This window comes from Triticum urartu, chromosome 2A (assembly GCF_056163025.1).
Source record: "Triticum urartu cultivar PI428250 chromosome 2A, HENAU_Tu73, whole genome shotgun sequence".
Classification (NCBI taxonomy): Eukaryota; Viridiplantae; Streptophyta; class Magnoliopsida; order Poales; family Poaceae; genus Triticum; species Triticum urartu.
In genome coordinates, this window is record NC_141874.1 from 124,469,287 (window position 1) to 124,488,395 (window position 19,109).

The window sequence follows — 19,109 nt, forward strand, 5'->3', positions numbered from 1 at the left end:
TCTCTAGGAACATATCATAAATAAAACGGGGAAGCTATACGCGAGCAATTGATCTACAACATAGATATGCAAATACTATCAGGACTAAGTTCATGATAAATTAAAGTTCAATTAATCATATTACTTAATAACTCCCACTTAGATAGACATCCCTCTAGTCATCTAAGTGATCACGTGATCCATATCAACTAAACCATGTCCGATCATCACGTGAGATGGAGTAGTTTTCAATGGTGAACATCACTATGTTGATCATATCTACTATATGATTCACGCTCGACCTTTCGGTCTCCAGTGTTCCGAGGCCATATCTGCATACGCTAGGCTCATCAAGTTTAACCCAAGTATTCTGCGTGTGCAAAACTGGCTTGCACCCATTGTATGTGAACATAGAGCTTATCACACCCGATCATCACGTGGTGTCTCAGCACGACGAACTTTCGCAGCGGTGCAAACTTAGGGAGAACACTTGTACCTTGAAATTTAGTGAGAGATCATCTTATAACGCTACCGTCGAACTAAGCAAAATAAGATGCATAAAGGATAAACATCACATGCAATCAATATAAGTGATATGATATGGCCATCATCATCTTGTGCCTTTGATCTCCATCTCCAAAGCACCATCATGATCACCATCGTCACCGGCTTGACACCTTGATCTCCATCGAAGCATCATTGTCGTCTCTCCAACTATTGCCTCTACGACTATCGCTACCGCTTAGTGATAAAGTAAAGTAATTACATGGCGATTGCATTTCATACAATAAAGCGACAACCATATGGCTCCTGCCAGTTGCCGATAACTATATTACAAAACATGATTATCTCATACAATAAAATTTAGCATCATGTCTTGACCATATCACATCACAACATGCCATGCAAAAACAAGTTAGACGTCCTCTACTTTGTTGTTGCAAGTTTTACGTGGCTGCTACGGGCTGAGCAAGAACCGTTCTTACCTACGCATCAAAAAACCACAACGCGGTATAGTGATTGCTTTTTGATCTTCAGAAAGAACCCTGTTCATTGAATATGATTCAACTAAAGTTGGAGAAACATATACCCACTGGCCACCTATGTGCGAAGCACGTCGGTAGAACCAGTCTCGCGTAAGCGTACGCGTAATGTCGGTCTAGGCCGTTTCATCCAACAATGCCGCTAAATCAAGAATTAACTAGTGACGGCAAGCAATATGTATATACCCACACCCACAACTCCTTTGTGTTCTACTCATGCATATAACATCTACACATAAACCTAGCTCTGATACCACTGTTGGGGAACGCAGTAATTTCAAAAATTTCCTACGCACACGCAAGATCATGGTGATGCATAGCAACGAGAGGGGAAGAGTGTTGTCCACGTACCCTCGTAGACCGTAAGCGGAAGCGTTATGACAACGTAGTTGATGTAGTCGTATGTCTTCACGATCGAACGATCCTAGTACCGAAAGTACGACACCTCTGCGATCTGCACACGTTCGGGTCGGTGACGTCCCACGAACTCATGATCCAGCAGAGTGCCGAGGGAGAGCTTCATCAACATGACGGCGTGATGACAGTGATGATGATGCTACCGGAACAGGGCTTCGCCTAAGCACCGCTATGATATGACTGAGGTAGATTATGGTGGAGGGGGGCACCGCACACGGCTAAGAGAGCAATGATCAACTTGTGTGTCCATGGGGTGCCCCCTCCCCCGTATATAAAGGAGTGGAGGAGGGGGAGGGCTGGCCCTCTACTATGGCGCGCCCTGGGGAGTCCTACTCCCACCGGGAGTAGGATTCCCCCCCCCCTTCCATGTAGTAGGAGTAGGAGAGAAGGAAGGAGGGGGCGCCACCCCTCCCCCTAGTCCAATTCGGACTAGGCCTTGGGGGCATGCAGCCTACCCTAGGCAGCCCCTCTCTCTTTCCCCTAAAGCCCAATAAGGCCCATATACTCCCCGGCGAATTCCTGTAACTCTCTGGTACTCCGATAAATACCCGAACCACTCAGAACCTTTCCGATGTCTGAATATAGCCTTCCAATATATCGATCTTTACGTCTCGAACATTTTGAGACTCCTCGTCATGTCCCTGATCTCATCTAGGACTCCGAACAACCTTCGGTACATCAAAACACATAAACTCATAATACTGATCGTCACCGAACGTTAAGCATGCGGACCCTACGGGTTCGATAACTATGTAGACATGACCGAGACTCATCTCCGGTCAATAACCAATAGCGGAACCTGGATGCTCGTATTGGCTCCTACATATTCTACAAAGATCTTTATCGGTCAAACCGCATAACAGTATATGTTGTTCCCTTTGTCATCGGTATGTTACTTGCCCGAGATTCGATCATCGGTATCTCAATACCTAGTTCAATCTCGTTACTGGCAAGTCTCTTTACTCGTTTTGTAATGCATTATCCCGCAACTAACTCAATAGTCACATTGCTTGCAAGGCTTATAGTGATGTGCATTACCGAGAGGGCCCAGAGATACCTCTTCAACAATCGGAGTGACAAATCCTAATCTCGGTCTATGCCAACTCAACAAGTACCATCGGAGACACCTGTAGAGCACCTTTATAATCACCCAGTTATGTTGTGATGTTTGGTAGCACACAAAGTGTTCCCCCGGTATTCGGGAGTTGCATGATCTCATAGTCAAAGGAACATGTATAAGTCATGAAGAAAGCAGTAGCAACAAACTAAACGATCATCATGCTAAGCTAACGGAATGGGTCAAGTCAATCACATCATTCTCTAATGATGTGATCCCGTTAATCAAATGACAACTCATGTCTATGGCTAGGAAACTTAACCATCTTTGATTCAATGAGCTAGTCAAGTAGAGGTATACTAGTGACACTCTGTTTGTCTATGTATTCACACATGTACTAAGTTTCCGGCTAATACAATTCTAGCATGAATAATTAACATTTATCATGATATAAGGAATAAATAATAACTTTATTATTGCCTCTAGGGCATATTTCCTTCATGGTGTTCCAGGTGGCATGAGTTGCGAAACTATTCAACATTGTTTCAACTGAAGGCCAAACTCATAACTTAAATATTTCGTCTCTGCGGTCAGATCACATAAACTTTATTTTCTTGTTACGATGATTCTCCACTTCACTCTGAAATTCTTTGAACTTTTCAAAGATTTCAGACTTGTGTTTCATTAAGTAGATATACTCATATCTGCTCAAATCATCTGTGAAGGTTAGAAAATAACAATACCCGCTGCGAGCCTCAACACTTATTGGATCGCATACATCAGTATGTATTATTTCTAATAAGTCTGTTGCTCGCTCCATTGTTCCAGAGAACGGAGTCTTAGTCATCTTGCCCATGAGGCATGGTTCGCAAGCATCAAGTGATTCATAATCAAGTGATTCCAAAAGCCCATCAGCATGGTGTTTCTTCATGCGCTTTACGCCAATATGACCTAAATGGCAGTGCCACTAGTATTTTGCACTATCATTATCAACTTTGCATCTTTTGGCATCAATATCATAAATGTGTGTATCACTACGATCGAGATTCAGTAAACCATTCACCTTGGGTGTATGACCTCAGAAGGTATTATTCATGTAAACAAAATAACAATTATTCTTTGACTTAAATGAATAACCGTATTGCAATAAACATGATCCAATCATATTATGCTTGGGTACACCTTCTATCCTTTTTCTGTTTACATGGGGGTGTCGCCCCCTCCCTAGTCCAATTCGGACCAGCCCATGAGGGGGTGCGCGGCCTCCCCTTGTGGCCCTTCTCCCCTTTCCACTAAGGCCCATGAAGGCACAATACTTCCCTCGGCGAATTCCCGTAACTCTCTGGTACTCCGAAAAATACCCGAACCACTCAGAATCTTTCCGATGTCCAAATATTGCCTTCCAATATATCGATATTTACGTCTCGGCCATTTAGAGACTCCTCGTCACGTCCGTGATTTCATCCGGGACTCCGAACAAACTTCGGTCATCAAATCACATAACTCATAATACAAATCGTCATCGAACGTTAAGCGTGCGGACCCTACGGGTTCAAGAACTATTTAGACATGACCGAGACACATCTTCGGTCAATAACCAATAGCGGAACCTGGATGCTCATATTGGCTCCTACATATTCTATGAAGATCTTTATCGGTCAAACCGCATAACAACATACGTTGTTCCCTTTGTCATCGGTATGTTACTTACCCGAGATTCGATCGTCGGTATCATCATACCTAGTTCAATCTCGTTACCGGCAAGTCTCTTTACTCGTTTCGTAATGCATCATCCCGCAACTAACTCATTAGTCACATTGCTTGCAAGGCTGATAGTGATGTGCATTACCGAGCGGGCCCAGAGATACCTCTCCGACAATCGGAGTGACAAATCATAACCTTGATCTATGCCAACTCAACAAACACCATTGGAGAGCATCTTTATAATCACCTAGTTACATTATGATGTTTGATAGCACACTAAGTGTTCCTCCGATATTCGGGAGTTGCATAGTCTCATAGTCATAGGAACGTGTATAAGTCATGAAGAAAGCAATAGCAATAAACTAAACGATCATAGTGCTAAGCTAACGGATGGGTCTTGTCCATCACATCATTCTATAATGATGTGATCTCGTTCATCAAATGACAACACATGTCTATGGCTAGGAAACTTAACCATCTTTGATTAACGAGCTAGTCAAGTAGAGGCATACTAGGGACAATTTGTTTGTCTATGTATTCACACATGTACTAAGTTTCCGGTTAATACAATTCTAGCATGAATAATAAACATTTATCATGGTATAAGGAAATATAAATAACAACTTTATTATTGCCTCTAGGGCATATTTCTAGCATCCACCCATAAGGAAGGGGTGTTTGCACGCCCCCACTGCGCTAGCTCATGAGCAACTACAATTGATTCTCTATTACAGTGCTCAATAGTAACCTTCCCGAACTCTCGTAATAACTCTCTACAATTATCTAAAACTGAAGCCGCCACCATAAAATGTCCATCATTCAGATGTATAGCATCGACCACAACAGAATTATCCATCCTCACCAAGACATTATTGCACCCCATGCTTTGAAGTAACTTTAACCCTTCAAGTAATGTTGCCATAGTAGAAGCAGCAATGAAATTACCTCTGTGGTCTCTAACTATCGCCCCACATGACCCCGAATGCAGATCCTCAATAAAAGAAGAATCAACATTTAGAACTTGTTGCGCTGCCAAAACAATGGGCCATGTGTTCTGTCTAGGTGTAGTAGTTTGTTTCGCCGCCGCTCGTGTAAAGTTAAGAGCCAATGCATGGATGGCCAGCGTTGATGGCAATGGCGTCTGCACTTTCTCCCCTCTAACTTGTTGTCTACGCTGCCACCACACAAACCAGCTCGTGTAGCTATCAACTTCAGAAGCTCTATCGAGTCCTCATAATTGTGTTGCATCGATTGAACACACAAAAGAAATTCCAGCACAACGGAACCCGAGCGATCAACAAGTGAAGCATCCGGTACAATCCTCTCAATCCCAAGTGCATCCCAAACTGCCTTTGCTCTCACGCAGTTAAACAACGCATGATTGATATCTTCTGCTCCCGCTTTGCAAATTGGGCATTGAGAAATACTACCAATGTGACGGTTTGCAAGAACGCAAAAATAGGGAATAACATTATGTAGACATCTCCATAGAAAGATCTTAATATTTTCCGGCAGTTTTAGACTCCAAATTTTCCTCCATACCGGGTGCAACCGAGAAGCACCATGGTGACTCATACTAGTGCTATCATTGTATGTATCCTCCCATTCTTTATAGTATGCCGAACGTACTGAGAAAATTCCGCTTTTCTTAAGATGACATGCAATGTAAATCCTCCATTACCTGATTGCGGAATCTACAGAATACGCTCTGCATCAATATGCCAAAAGGTGTCCCAGGTTAGTTGTTTATTCCACTCCCTCGTAACAGGGTCTATAAGATCATTCACTCTTAACAATACTTGATTACCCCTTACTGTCACCACTTTCTTTGATGCACTGCTTGGGATCCAACAATCACTCTAAATAACTAGTTTTGCACCATCTCCTACTCTCCACATGCAGCCCTTCTTGAAGGTTTGGATCCCTGTCCATATACTCTGCCATACATACGATGACCCTTCTTAATTCACGGTTAAGAATATCCCCATTGGGGTAATATCTAGCTCTCAACACTCTGGCACACAATGACTCATTGTTCTCAATCAACCTACAACACTGTTTTGCCAACATCGCCAAAATTAAAACTGTGAACGTCACAGAAACCCATACCACCTTGCTCCTTTGGCACACACATTTTCCACCATACAAACTAATGCATCATGCGTTGGTCATCCTCGTCACCCCACCAATACTGTGACATTGCATCAGTGATCCCCTTACAAATTTTCTTTGGGAATTTAAACACACTCATCGCGTATGTAAGAATGGCTTGGGCCACCTCTTTCAGTAAGGCCTCCTTACCTCCAAAGGAGAGGGTTATCTCTTTCCATCCATTCACCAATTTCTGGATCCTCTCTATTAAGCGTTTGAAGCAATTAAACCGATCAACACCAATCATAGAGGGAAGCCCCAAATATTTATCCCACAGTGATTCCGTCATAATATGCAGTATTTGACATATCTCAGCTTTAACCTCCACATCAGTATTGGGACTAAAAAGATAGAACATTTGGCCTTGCTTACCAATTGTTCGGAGGCCGAACAATACTCATCCAAGATCGTTCTCAACGTCTGGGCATTTAACTGATCTGCTTTCATCAATATAAGTGAATCATTAGCGAACAATAAATGAGAAATTCTGGGAGAGTCACGACAGACCTGAACACCCTTTAAATTACCAGCCGCCTCCTCATGGGGCACAGATAGGCCTTCCGCACATAGCAGAAATAGATAGGGATATAGGGGACCCCCCCTACCTAAGACCTCTTGTTAGGGAGAATGGTAAAGTTTCATTAGAATTAAACCTCACTTTGTATTCAATGGAAGTGGCGCACTCTATGACCAGCTGAATCCATCTCTGATCAAAACCAAGCTTCCCTAGGATTGCTTTCAAAAAGACTCATTGAACTCTATCGTACGCCTTATGCATATCCGGTTTTATCGCGCATGTGCCCACTTTTCCTGTCTTTCTTTTCTTCACTGTGTGTAAACACTCATATGCAACAATTACATTATCAGTGATGTTGGAGTATAATGTCCGATCCTCTCCCATAGTTCGGACTTTTGGAGCAACTGGCTGGAGCATGAATTCAATATGGTATCAGAGTCACAAGGTCTCGGGATCAAATCCTAGTCAACACACTATTTAATATAAAAATAGTTGCGATGTAATCTCAATCCCATGTCTAAGGTCTTCTTGTACGTCCACGGCCTAGACGTGAGGAGGAATGTTGAAATATATTGCCCACCTCTCTTCATTAGTTTGAACTTTTGAGAAACTTGGCTAGCGCATCAGTTCAATAAGTGATAATCCGGTCGGGGACAAAGGCACTCTGCATCTCACTAATTATATTAGGCAATAACAGTTTCAGTCTTGCTGCCAACATTTTAGATATTACCTTATAGACAACGGTGCAAAGACCTATTGGGTGAAACGGAGTTACCTTCTCTGGATTGTCAATTTTGGGTATAAGAACAATAGTGGTCTGATTCCATCCCTCCGGTATTACACCACTATTTACTGCCTGAAGCACTTCTCTAATCAAGTCCTCGCCTAAATAGGCTAGAACTTTTTATAGAAAATGGCATGTGGCCCATCCGGCCCCGGGGCCTTTTAAGTCACCACCTCACTTCCTCGGCCGTGTAAGGTGCTAAAAGAGTTTCATTCATATAATCCATTACACAATGTTTCACTTTATTTAAGACTTTGGAACATTTGTAGACTTCTTCTTCGTGAAGAACAATCCGTCGATCACTCGTGGTAGATACTTGAGGTGATCTTCGAACCTTCTGTAGCGCCCCGAGACCGATGTGCCAGGTGTCCTCCAGTTATTCACCGTGTTGCCTTGTCATTGCTTGCGTGTCATGCATTCCATATCATGTCATCATGTGCATTTCATTTGCATACATGTTCGTCTCATGCATCTGAGCATTTTCCCCGTTGTCCGTTTTCCAATCCGGCGCTCCTATGTCACCCGGTGTCCCTTTCTACCTCTTTTCGTGTGTGGGTGTTAAACGTTCTCGGATTGGACCGAGACCTGTCATGCGGCCTTGGTTTACTACCAGTAGACCGCCTGTCAAGTTCCGTGCCATTTGGACTTCGTTTGATACTCCAACGTTTAACCGAGGAGGAGCTCGATGAAGATCTTGTCCTTTTGTGTTGTTTCGTCCTAGTTGATCAGTAGTGGAGCCCAGTTGGGGTAGATCGGGGATCTGTGTAGCATTTGGGGTAGTCTTCTTTTATTTTGGTTCCGTAGTTGGACCTTGATTGTATCTGGATGATGTAATGCTTTATTCATGTATGGTGTGAAGTGGCGATTGTAAGCCAACTATGTATCTCTTTCCCTTATGTATTACATGGGTTGTGTGAAGATTACCTCACTTGCGACATTGCTTTCAATGCAGTTATGCCTCTAAGTCGTGCTTCGACACGTGGGAGATATAGCCGCATCGAGGGCGTTACAAGTTGGTAATCAGAGCCTTCCCCGACTTAGGAGCCCCCTGCTTGATCGAATCGCTGGCATTGTTGAGTCTAGAAAAATGTTTTGAGTCATTTAGGATTATATATATCGGAGAGTAGGAATTCTTTTTACTCCTCAGTCCCTTCGTCGCTCTGGTGAGGCATCCTGACGTAGAGTTTTGACTCTTCTCTTCTCAAATTTCACTAAAAAAAATTTAGGATCACGCGGGTATCTTGGAATCGTTCCGATGGTTCTGTGACGAGAACATTGTTCTTGGTGCCTCCTGACATTTAGGGGTTGTGGCAGTGTCCCGGGGAGTTGAGCTCCGAGGTGTTGTCGTCACAATTTTATCGTTGCAGTTCTGGAATACCTGAGTTCGCTGACATCGAAAATCTCTTTTATGCAGTTGTTGGTGAGATAACCTCGACGCCACCCAGTACTGGGGCGGGAGTTTGGGAGTATTGCCATAACTCGTATAACGGATGCTTTTCGAAGGTTGAGGTAAACGATTTCCGAAGGTTTCTTGGTTATGTGTTGAAGGATGGATACAGCTGGATGTAGGATTTATTACTTTTGGGTGAGATATTATGCTTCCCCTGTATCCCCAACACCTGATTGCATAACCGGAAAATTTCGGGAGTTTATAAGTGGGAATTCAAGTAGCTCCTAGGATATCTTTCCGACAGGTGTATGATATGAAATTGGGGTTCGGCATCTAGTGGTCCGCCTATCCATGGTTGGTTTTACAGTGGTCTCATTGTGTCTTAAAGAGTCCTTGGCTATGCCGACTCGGGGACGCTTCGTATGTCATGTGCACTGCCTTGTACATGATGGTGATGTACGATCGAGCCCGTGTAGGCCCCACCACGAAAACTTCGGACGAAATCTCTATCATATGTTTGTTCTGGCTTATTCTGCAAGCCAATCCTTTGTTTTGTTTTGAGTTGTGGTATTCGAGTTGCTTCGAAGTCAAATGTTGATTGCATACCTTTCCTAAGCGGTGTTCTCATATTTCTATGTGAATACTAATCCTTCTTGATCATCGAGTTTGTCATTTCAATTTCTTGTCAACCGGTGTGTCTCTCCTCAAGTGGATCCAATCACTTCAACATTCGCAAGATCAATTATCAGTTTTTCATCAACATTGTTTGTTTCATCCGTCTCCAAGTTGCCTTTGTTTTTCCCGCCCGCCCACCCCTTTTCGTCAAGGAATCCGATGTCTTAATCAAGTATCCATCTTATTGATGGGAAGTCTCTCCATTCTTTTCTTTCAATGTTCTTATCCGGTGATTCTCAGGAGGATACTAACGGAGCCTCAAATTCATCTTTATTCGTTCTTTTTCTTCTTCGGTGGATCCAATTCAAGCTTTGTTGATCATATCCTTTCCTCGTTTTAAATGTCTTCTCTTGTTGGTGCACCTCTCAATCATTAACTTTTCGTTATTCATTTGTTCCGGAGTGCTGAAGATATCTCGAAGATTCGTGTTTCCACTCTGCTTTCATTCAAGCTATTTCAAGGATGTTATCTCATTCAAGCCTTTTAATTCAACCGGTGCATTCTCTCTTTTAAATCGTTCAACAGTGTTTCTTTTGAGTGGGCCCTAACCCATAGGTCTTTTCCCAGGATCTTACCTGACTCTTCTTATTCTCCCGGAGTTATTCTCAAATTCTCTCCAAAGTTTGATGTAAGAATGAACTGTCGTCAGTCACATGTTTTTCTCCAAGATCTTTAAAATTCTTTTCATCATTGGTTCAACCTTTCCAATTTTAATTCTGGAGTGCCTCAACAATTTATGGTGTTGTTTCTCATCATCATTCTTTGTGTTTGAAGACCGAAGAAGAGTTTTACCTCCATATCTTATCCATTCTCTCAGAGATTCGTGGTTCTAGTTCAAGGCCATCCTCTCATAATTGTTTTGATCGCGAAAATTCTTTTCACCCATCCGGAGCAATTCAGGAGTCTTTTCAGTTTGTTATCCGGAGGCCATCAATTCAGGATTATTCATTTCAGCTTTCAGCTCTCGTTCGCCAAATCTTACCGGTGCATCATTCAAATATCCTCTAATCAACTCGTGATTTTTTCGTTCACTTGCATCTAAATTCTCTCAAGTTTCTTCATTCATATCCGTTGTATTCTTTTCTCGAAAATGGCTTAACCTTTGCAAGGTTCTTTGGTTTCACTCGTTTGTCAAAGGAGCAACTTAGTTTTACCTCTTCTCTTTCTCTTCCGTTTTCCCTTCGGTGCCATTCAAGATCTCGGGACGAGATCCTCTCGTAGTGGTGGAGTGTTGTAGCGCCCCGAGACCGATGTGCCAGGTGTCCTCCAGTTATTCGCCATGTTGCCTTGTCATTGCTTGCGTGTCATGCATTCCATAGCATGTCATCATGTGCATTTCATTTGCATACATGTTCGTCTCATGCATTCGAGCATTTTCCCCGTTGTCTGTTTTCCAATCCGGCGCTCCTATGTCACCCGATGTCCCTTTCTACCTCTTTTCGTGTGCGGGTGTTAAACGTTCTTGGATTGGACCGAGAATTGTCATGCGGCCTTGGTTTACTACCGGTAGACCGCCTGTCAAGTTTCGTACCATTTGGACTTCGTTTGATACTCCAACGGTTAACCGATGGACCGTTAAGGCCTCGTGTGTGTTGCAGCCCAACACCCTTCCAATATGGCCCAAAAACCCACCTAAACCCCTTTTATCATCTCGGTCGTTCAATAACGATCGCGTGGCCGAAAACCGCACCTCATTTGGAGCTTCCTAGCTCCCTCTACCTATAAATATGTGCTCCCCTCCCGAAATTCGCGGATGAACCCTAGATCCGCTCCTCTCCGCGCCGCCGGACAAATCACTCACCGACGGACATGTCTGCCCTCCACCTCACTCCGGCCAGTGGCGTCACGCCACGTCACCCCACCGCCGCCGCCAGCCTATCCCGAGCCGCCACCTCACCTCCCCTGCGCCCACTTCGCCGCCATCCTCCCGGGGCCCAGATCCGGCCTGCCCCGGGGCCGAACCGGGCCGCACCAGGCTCTCTCTCCGCCGCCGCTCGCCCCGGCTGCCCAAAGCCGCGCTGCCGCCACGAACTCCGCCGGCGCCCCGAGCCGCCCGCCGGCGGCGAGCCTCGCCGCACCAACCGCCGACGCCACCCTCTCTTGCTTCGCCTGCCCCGCCGCGGTTCGCGCCGCCGCCGAAGCCCGGCGCACCTCCAGCCGTGTCCCCGCCGCCTGTGCCACCCGACGCCGCCATGCCTTCGCCGCACCGCCTCCCGCGCCATGGCCGCCGCACCGCGCCGCCTTCCTCCGGTAGCTCCTGCGCCGCCTCGCCATTCGTGTCCTCCGGACCTCACCGGAGTTCGGACCTCGCTGGGATCCTTCGCCGCACCGCCGGATCAAGCTCCTCCGGCCACCAGTAGCTCCCTCCTCCGGCCTCCTTCTCCGTCTCCGGCGCAACTCCGGCCAACTCCGGCGAGATTTCGTCGGGATGGACGAGATCCACCCATCCCTCCAACCAAACGGTCGGATCCATCCCGCACCGCGCCGTCCCGCTCTGCTCGATCCCGTGTTGACTTTTCGCGGAGGTAAAATTTCACTAAGTCCCCGAAGTTTCCAGATTCATGTGCCCTTGTTCATCATGCCATAACTCTGCATCTGTTGCTCTGATTCGTGCATGTAGCATATCAAAATGTTCGTCTCGACGAGTACATCATTTCATCTTATTGCATCATTTTCATTTGAGCTCATCTTGATGCCCGAAATGCTATTGGAAGAGGGCTATGTGATGATTATGTCAGATCTGTTTCAGCAAATGCACTTTTGTCATTTTTGCCATGATTAATGTGTGCATGCTATGATCCTGAGCTCTACATGTGTTTTGTAGAATGCCATGTCATCTTTACAGGGGTGTATGCCATGTATTTTTGTGATCTTTGTGGTGACTAGCACAAGCATGCAAAGTAGCGTAATCGTTAATGCTGATTTCAGGGACTTAGAATTTCACTAAGTCCTTGTCCTGATTTTGTTGTTATGACATATGTTCATGTTGTTTCCTAGTGATCCGTGCCTCTTTTGAGGATGATCAGTAAGGATGTTTTGTTAATATTGTGGTGCTCTATCCATCCATGTCTTTGTTTGCAATTATGGAGCACCCTAGCTTGAGTCAATCGAGCTCTACTTTTGCTATAAAATGCTCCTGGCAGATTGTTAACATGTTTAGCAATTTTGCCAAGCTTGTTGTTGTTGATCCGTGCATGCTATATTGTTGTTCTTGCCATGTCTAGCTCCGATGCCATGTCTTCTTGATGGGTTTATGCTTAGTTTGTCATGCAATGCCTCGTAGTGAGTGCATCGAGCGCGTAAACATGCCTACTTGTTAATCTGTTTTGCATGCTCCAGTTTTTCACTAAGTCTGAATCTGTTTATGTTTTTGCTATGTTCACATGCTTGCTATTGTATTTTCTGATCCATTTTGGATCAAGGTCACTAAGGGACTTTTGTTATATGCTTAGAGTAGCTTCATGCCATGCCTTGCTTTTCCATGATATGTTCCTGTAGCATGTAGTTATCATGCTCTAAAGATTGCTTCCTGATGATAAATTCCTGACATGTTAATTTCACTAAGTCTGTAACATGTTATCTTTTGCACTTTTGCCATGCTTGTTTGAACCTGCTATTGAGTGAATTAGCCGTAGCTCAGTGTTCATCTTTTGTCAAGCTTCATGTGTGGATCCCTGCCATGTATTTTTTTGCCATGTTTGAGTGCTGTAGCATATTTATCTTGATGCATTTAGATGGTTACTTGATGATTATCGCAGACCGGTGCCTATTTGTTTTGCTTGTCATTTCCAAACCGTGCATCCGATTCTGGTGATCTTTATATCGATTTCAACCGAAATCACCTCACCTTTCCAGTGGCACTCTTGGATTTCCAAGTTGAGGTCAGGTTCAATCATTCCTTTGCAAATCTTGCATATGCATCACATATTCGCATCCCGCATATCATACCATGTTTGCATCATGTTGTTTGAGCATTGCACGTGGTTGATTGTGCTCCTTTTGCTTGTTGTCCTTGTTTGGGTAGAGCCGGGAGACGAGTTCGTGAACGAGGAGCCCGTTGAGTTCGCTTACGAGGATCAAGTCAACTTTGAGAATTTTGCGGGCAAGATGACCATACCCTCGAAATCACTTCTATCTTTGCTTTCTAGTTGCTCGCTCTTTTGCTATGCCTATGCTGCGATACCTACCACTTGCTTATCATGCCTCCCATTTTGTTAAACCAAGACTCTAACCCACCTTGTCCTAGCAAACCGTTGTTTGGCTATGTTACCACTTTGCTCAGCCTCTCTTATAGCGTTGCTAGTTGCAGGTGAAGATTGGAGTTGTTCCTTGTTGGAACATGGATATTTTGTTGGGATATCACAATATCTCTTATTTAATTAATGTATCTATATACTTGGTAAAGGGTGGAAGGCTCGGCCTTATGCCTGGTGTTTTGTTCCACTCTTGCCGCCCTAGTTTCCGTCATATCGGTGTTATGTTCCCGGATTTTGCATTCCTTACACGGTTGGGTCATAATGGGAACCCCTTGACAGTTCGCCTTGAATAAAACTCTTCCAGCAATGCCCAACATTGGTTTTACCATTCGCCACCTAGCCTTTTCTTTCCCTTGGGTTCTGCAGACTCAAGGGTCATCTTTATTTAAACCCCCGGACCAGTGCTCCTCTGAGTGTTGGTCCACCTCGTCAGCCGCCGGTGGCCACCGAGGGAAACTCTGGGCTGGCCTACCGGAAGTTTGGACAATCTGAGTGTGCCCTGAGAACGAGATATGTGTAGCTCCTATCGGGATTTGTCGGCACATTCAGGCGGTGTTGCTGGACTTGTTTTTACCATTGTCGAGGATGTCTTGTAACTGGGATGCCGAGTCTGATCGGATTGTCTTGGAAGAAGGAATATCCTTCGTTAACCGTGAGAGTTTGTGATGGGCTAAGTTGGGACACCCCTGCAGGGATTTGAACTTTCGAGAGCCGTGCCCGCGGTTATGGGCAGATGGGAATTTGTTAATGTCCGGTTGTAGAAAACCTGAAGTTGATATTAATTAAAATACATCAACCGCGTGTGTAGCCGTGATGGTCTCTTCTCGGCGAAGTCCGGGAAGTGAACACGGTGTTGGAGTTATGCTTGACGTAGGTTGTTCTAGGATCACTTCTTGATCATAGTTCATCGACCGTGCTTTTGCCTTCTCTTCTCGCTCTCATTTGCGTATGTTAGCCACCATATATGCTAGTCGCTTGTTGCAGCTCCACTTCATACCTATTATCCTTCCTATAAGCTTAAATAGTCTTGATCGCGAGGGTGTGAGATTGCTGAGTCCCCGTGACTCACAGATAATTCCAAAACCAGTTTGCAGGTGCCGATGATAACGTACAGGTGACGCAACCAAGCTCAAGGAGGAGCTCGATGAAGATCTTGTCCTTTTTTGTTGTTTCGTCCTAGTTGATCAGTAGTGGAGCCCAGTTGGGGTCGATCGGGGATCTGTGTAGCATTTGGGGTAGTCTTTTTTTATTTTGGTTCCGTAGTCGGACCTTGATTGTATCTGGATGATGTGATGCTTTATTCATGTATGGTGTGAAGTGGCGATTGTAAGTCAACTATGTATCTCTTTCCCTTATGTATTACATGGGTTGTATGAATATTACCTCACTTGTGACATTGCTTTCAATGCGGTTATGCCTCTAAGTCGTGCTTCGACACGTGGGAGATATAGCCGCATCGAGGACGTTACACCTTCATAGACTTCTTCTTCATGAAGCACAATCACTCTTGGTCACTGAACTCATGGTAGATACTTGAGGTGATCTCCGAACCTTTATAGACTTCTTCTTTGTGAAGCACAATCACCCTTGGTCACTGAAGAACTTGACACCTAACCTTCTAGAGAGTTCGCAGCTCTCAAGAGTAATATGCGGAGCGTACTGGACTTAGATTCGAGTGATGCTAAATCACTATCTATTTCTTTCGCTCTGGGATTTTTCTCGGTAGATTTTAAACTCAAAATCACTCGGAGTGTGTTGAAGCATGCCGCATTCAGCATAGACATATATCGATAGTGTGTTGAAGCATGCACTAACCTCAAGTTATCAAGGCACTGGCAGGAGCATCTTTGGCTCAGAATACACATAATTTGCAGTGCAAGAATGAGGGCAGCAAACAACACAAGCAAAGCTTACGATTCCTCGGATATTTACAACACACTTGGGCCAGAAAAGTATCCAGACTACTGAATACTGATACATGAACGCACTGCTTATTTAAGCCAGAAATTTGAACCAAAATACACAAGAATGGTCTATAGACATCAACATGGGCCATCACAAGGGATGCATGCGACGGGGAAGTGATGTCTAGGCGCCACCACGAGCAGCATCCTGGAGACACTTCACAGCGCTGTCATAGTTCACGAAGCCCATGAACCAGAAGTCATGGTTATCGACAGAAACGACCTGGATGTACCTCTCCGCAGGGTTCTGTTGACTTGCGGTAGGAGTGACTGATCTCAGGTGAGGTACAGGTACAACTATCTGCGAAAACATGCAAATATGAATATGATCAGCTGCAGTATGAACAATTGAACATGATTCCTTTCGGTTTGCACGACCCGGAGGAGCAATAAAATAAGCGATGTTTCAGTGTCTTGTTTAATAGCAAACCACTGCAGATCACATGCTCTGTTGTGATGCAATGTTGTGCTTTCTCTTCAAGGATAAGTATAAGTATGTAGTGGTACAGATATGAAAAAATTTCGTTTCTAGACCATACAATAACTTTTTAAAGAAATTATAAGAACTACTGCACATCACGACGGGTACATACCTTGTAAATGGCGGACTCGGTCTTATTATCCTCAGTGACATATGCCACGGGGCTGTCGCTACAGAATGCAAGCTTGGCGGTGGAGACGTACAAGACGCCCATTATCGGACCATGAGAGGTCGAGAGGTAGCACGCGTACGCCTTCTTGAGCTTCTCATCAGGCAAGCACTCGAACGTCTGCTGGAATATCTTGTCGTACCCTCCTTCCGATATGACCTTGGATACCTGAGCGATCCTCCCCATTGCAGCATCCGTAATGCTAGGCCCGGTTTTCACTGCACAAGTCCACACCACACAGGTTCATGGGTCAGCATGTATGGAGAATTACTGAACTGAAAGATGTCTAATCCGTTGGACGATGTGGTTCATCATCTTGTGCGGTATATGATGTTGTGTTGGGGAATCGGGGCACTCACAGTGCTGCCAGACATCACCGGCGATGCCCTCGGTCTTGCGCGCGGCCTCGCTGAACCTCTTCCCCACCGAGCCGAACATCTCCCTCAGATTCTCCTTGGTGCCTGCAGCAATCAATTCCCCAAAAACATCAGCGCAAACACTAACCATGTCGGATCCAGTCTCGGAACAGGAGCTTGAGCAGCAGAGAGCAGGAGGCGAGGAGATAGGTAGTGGTAGGTGACTGACTCTTGGCGGGCGGCCCGGAGGAGGGCGAGGACAGCACGTAGGGGTTGGAGCCCGCGGGCGCCACGACCGGCGGCGGCGGCGGCGCGAGGTCCTCCGGGGACATGCGCGGGTACGCCGCGCCCTCCGACGGCGGGGCTTCGGGCTTGGAATCCATGGGCGATCGGTAGGGAGGAGGAGGAGGAAGCGGGGACGGGGGGAGATCAGAAACGAGGGAGAGCAGCGGCAGAGTTGACGGCGACACGGCGACGCAATCAAGCGCGTGAGGCTATAATGGTGGGAGCGAGCGTCCAACTGGCACGAGTAACCGACGCGCTCCCATTTGCCGCGTCGACACAGCGTGACCGCAACCGCCCGTGTCGTGCCGTTGCGGTCGGCTGCCGCAAACTACTGCCCGTTGTCCGCTGATGGCGCGCGGCAAACAGCCCCAACCTGCACACACACACACACAGCTAGTTTTTCCTCGTCTTTTGCCAGTTGAAATGCAGCTGACTACTGACACGCCACTAGAGAAAACAAAAAAAAAAGGTAATGGGGCTGGCTTAGGGGTCAGCCCCAAACTTCGGCTCTCCCTCTTTCTTGGCGAGCCTGCACACATCAAGTTTTGGGCTCGATGCCTTTGCCGGCGTACCGCGGCCGGCCACAGGGAGGAAATGATCATCCCTCGACAAAATTAGCTTACCATTGCCAACCAAGCAGCACAATGATCCAAACAATTTCCGTGAGGTGGAAGGAAACCAGCAGAAAGTTAATGTTTCGTAGAACGAAATCAGCAGAAAGTTAATGTTTCGTAGAACGAAATCAGCAGAAAGTTAATGCTTCAAAGGTACAGATCGTACCATGAGGAAATAATGATCATCCCTCCACACAATTACTTTACCAAACAAGCAGCACAATGATCCAAACAATTTCTGACGATTCACACGAATAATTTTAACTTAATTAGGGGGGGGGGGGGGGGGGGATAATAAGCCCCAACAGGTGAACATTTAAACAAGATATTCATGAAATAACAGAGCGCATGGCATCATACTAGCTGAACCTTTTTGGGGGTATAAACCTACCACCAAAAGAACTGCCTGGCTAACATAATAACTGGAACTTGCAAAGAGCATAACAAATGATGACCTCACTTTCCCACTGCAAGCCCTCACAGGGCAAAGAAGACACCTAAAAATATATAGCAGAAACTAAATGGATTCTAACTCAGCAAAACTCTGGCAGTAAACAAGGCATGATATTCAAGCTGATCGTTTACGAAACGAATATTCAAGCCTGATAGGTAACCAAACGCACTGTCTTCTCCAAACTTATTGTTAATAATGACTAATGAGGAGGTAATCTACATAGCGAGTAATTCTGGAGATGTTATCTTCTTAACAGAAAATGTGAACCATACGAATAGTACTGCAAAATATACATGAGAATACACCAAATCAGTTGATCAAAGAGAAGTGGGACTAAAAAGCGATGAGCATTACCCATACTAGGCCTTGGCCATAAAGATGCCCACCGGCCAGGAAAATACTAGTTAATGCAAAGGTTAGTTGTATGATCGAATTATCTGACTACTGATGAGCCTCCTTTTCAAGACCAACAGACACAGAGAGTAACAGCAATTCGACAGACACAAAGATCAAATGAAAGAAAAACGAGGTAAACAAGGGAAACAGCACAAAGCTGTAATTACATGTTTGAAAGGTACCAAAGATCATTAGACCAAAGCCAGCATAGGGAGGAAATCATCGCCCCTCGATACAATTACCAAATAAGGAGCACAATGATCCAATCAATTTCTGACGACGCGCAAAGAATTTTACTCAGGGAAACGATAAGCTTCAAAGTCAGTATTTAAACAAGATGTTCCTGAAATAACGGAGCGTATGGCATCGCACTAGCAGACTTTTGTCTCAAATGTATAAACCTACCACCAAAAGAAC

At 45.2% G+C, this 19,109-nt stretch overlaps 1 protein-coding gene across 2 annotated transcripts; it reads right to left on the minus strand.

The window, feature by feature from the left end:
• Nucleotides 1-15,855: 15,855 nt before the first annotated feature.
• Nucleotides 15,856-17,452, minus strand: LOC125536239 (GEM-like protein 1). 2 transcript variants are annotated; one of them, XM_048699424.2, is made up of 5 exons: nucleotides 17,173-17,452; nucleotides 16,947-17,048; nucleotides 16,531-16,805; nucleotides 16,026-16,238; nucleotides 15,856-15,986 (listed from the first exon to the last, which is right to left on the minus strand). In XM_048699424.2, the coding sequence occupies exons 1-4, from the start codon at nucleotides 17,324-17,326 to the stop codon at nucleotides 16,062-16,064; spliced, it is 708 nt and encodes a 235-aa protein (XP_048555381.1). In that variant the 5' UTR covers nucleotides 17,327-17,452; the 3' UTR covers nucleotides 15,856-15,986; nucleotides 16,026-16,061. The 2 variants fall into 2 exon arrangements, with proteins under 2 accessions (XP_048555381.1, XP_087399566.1); XM_087543440.1 differs by having other exon boundaries at nucleotides 15,856-16,238; nucleotides 17,173-17,451.
• Nucleotides 17,453-19,109: the final 1,657 nt, after the last annotated feature.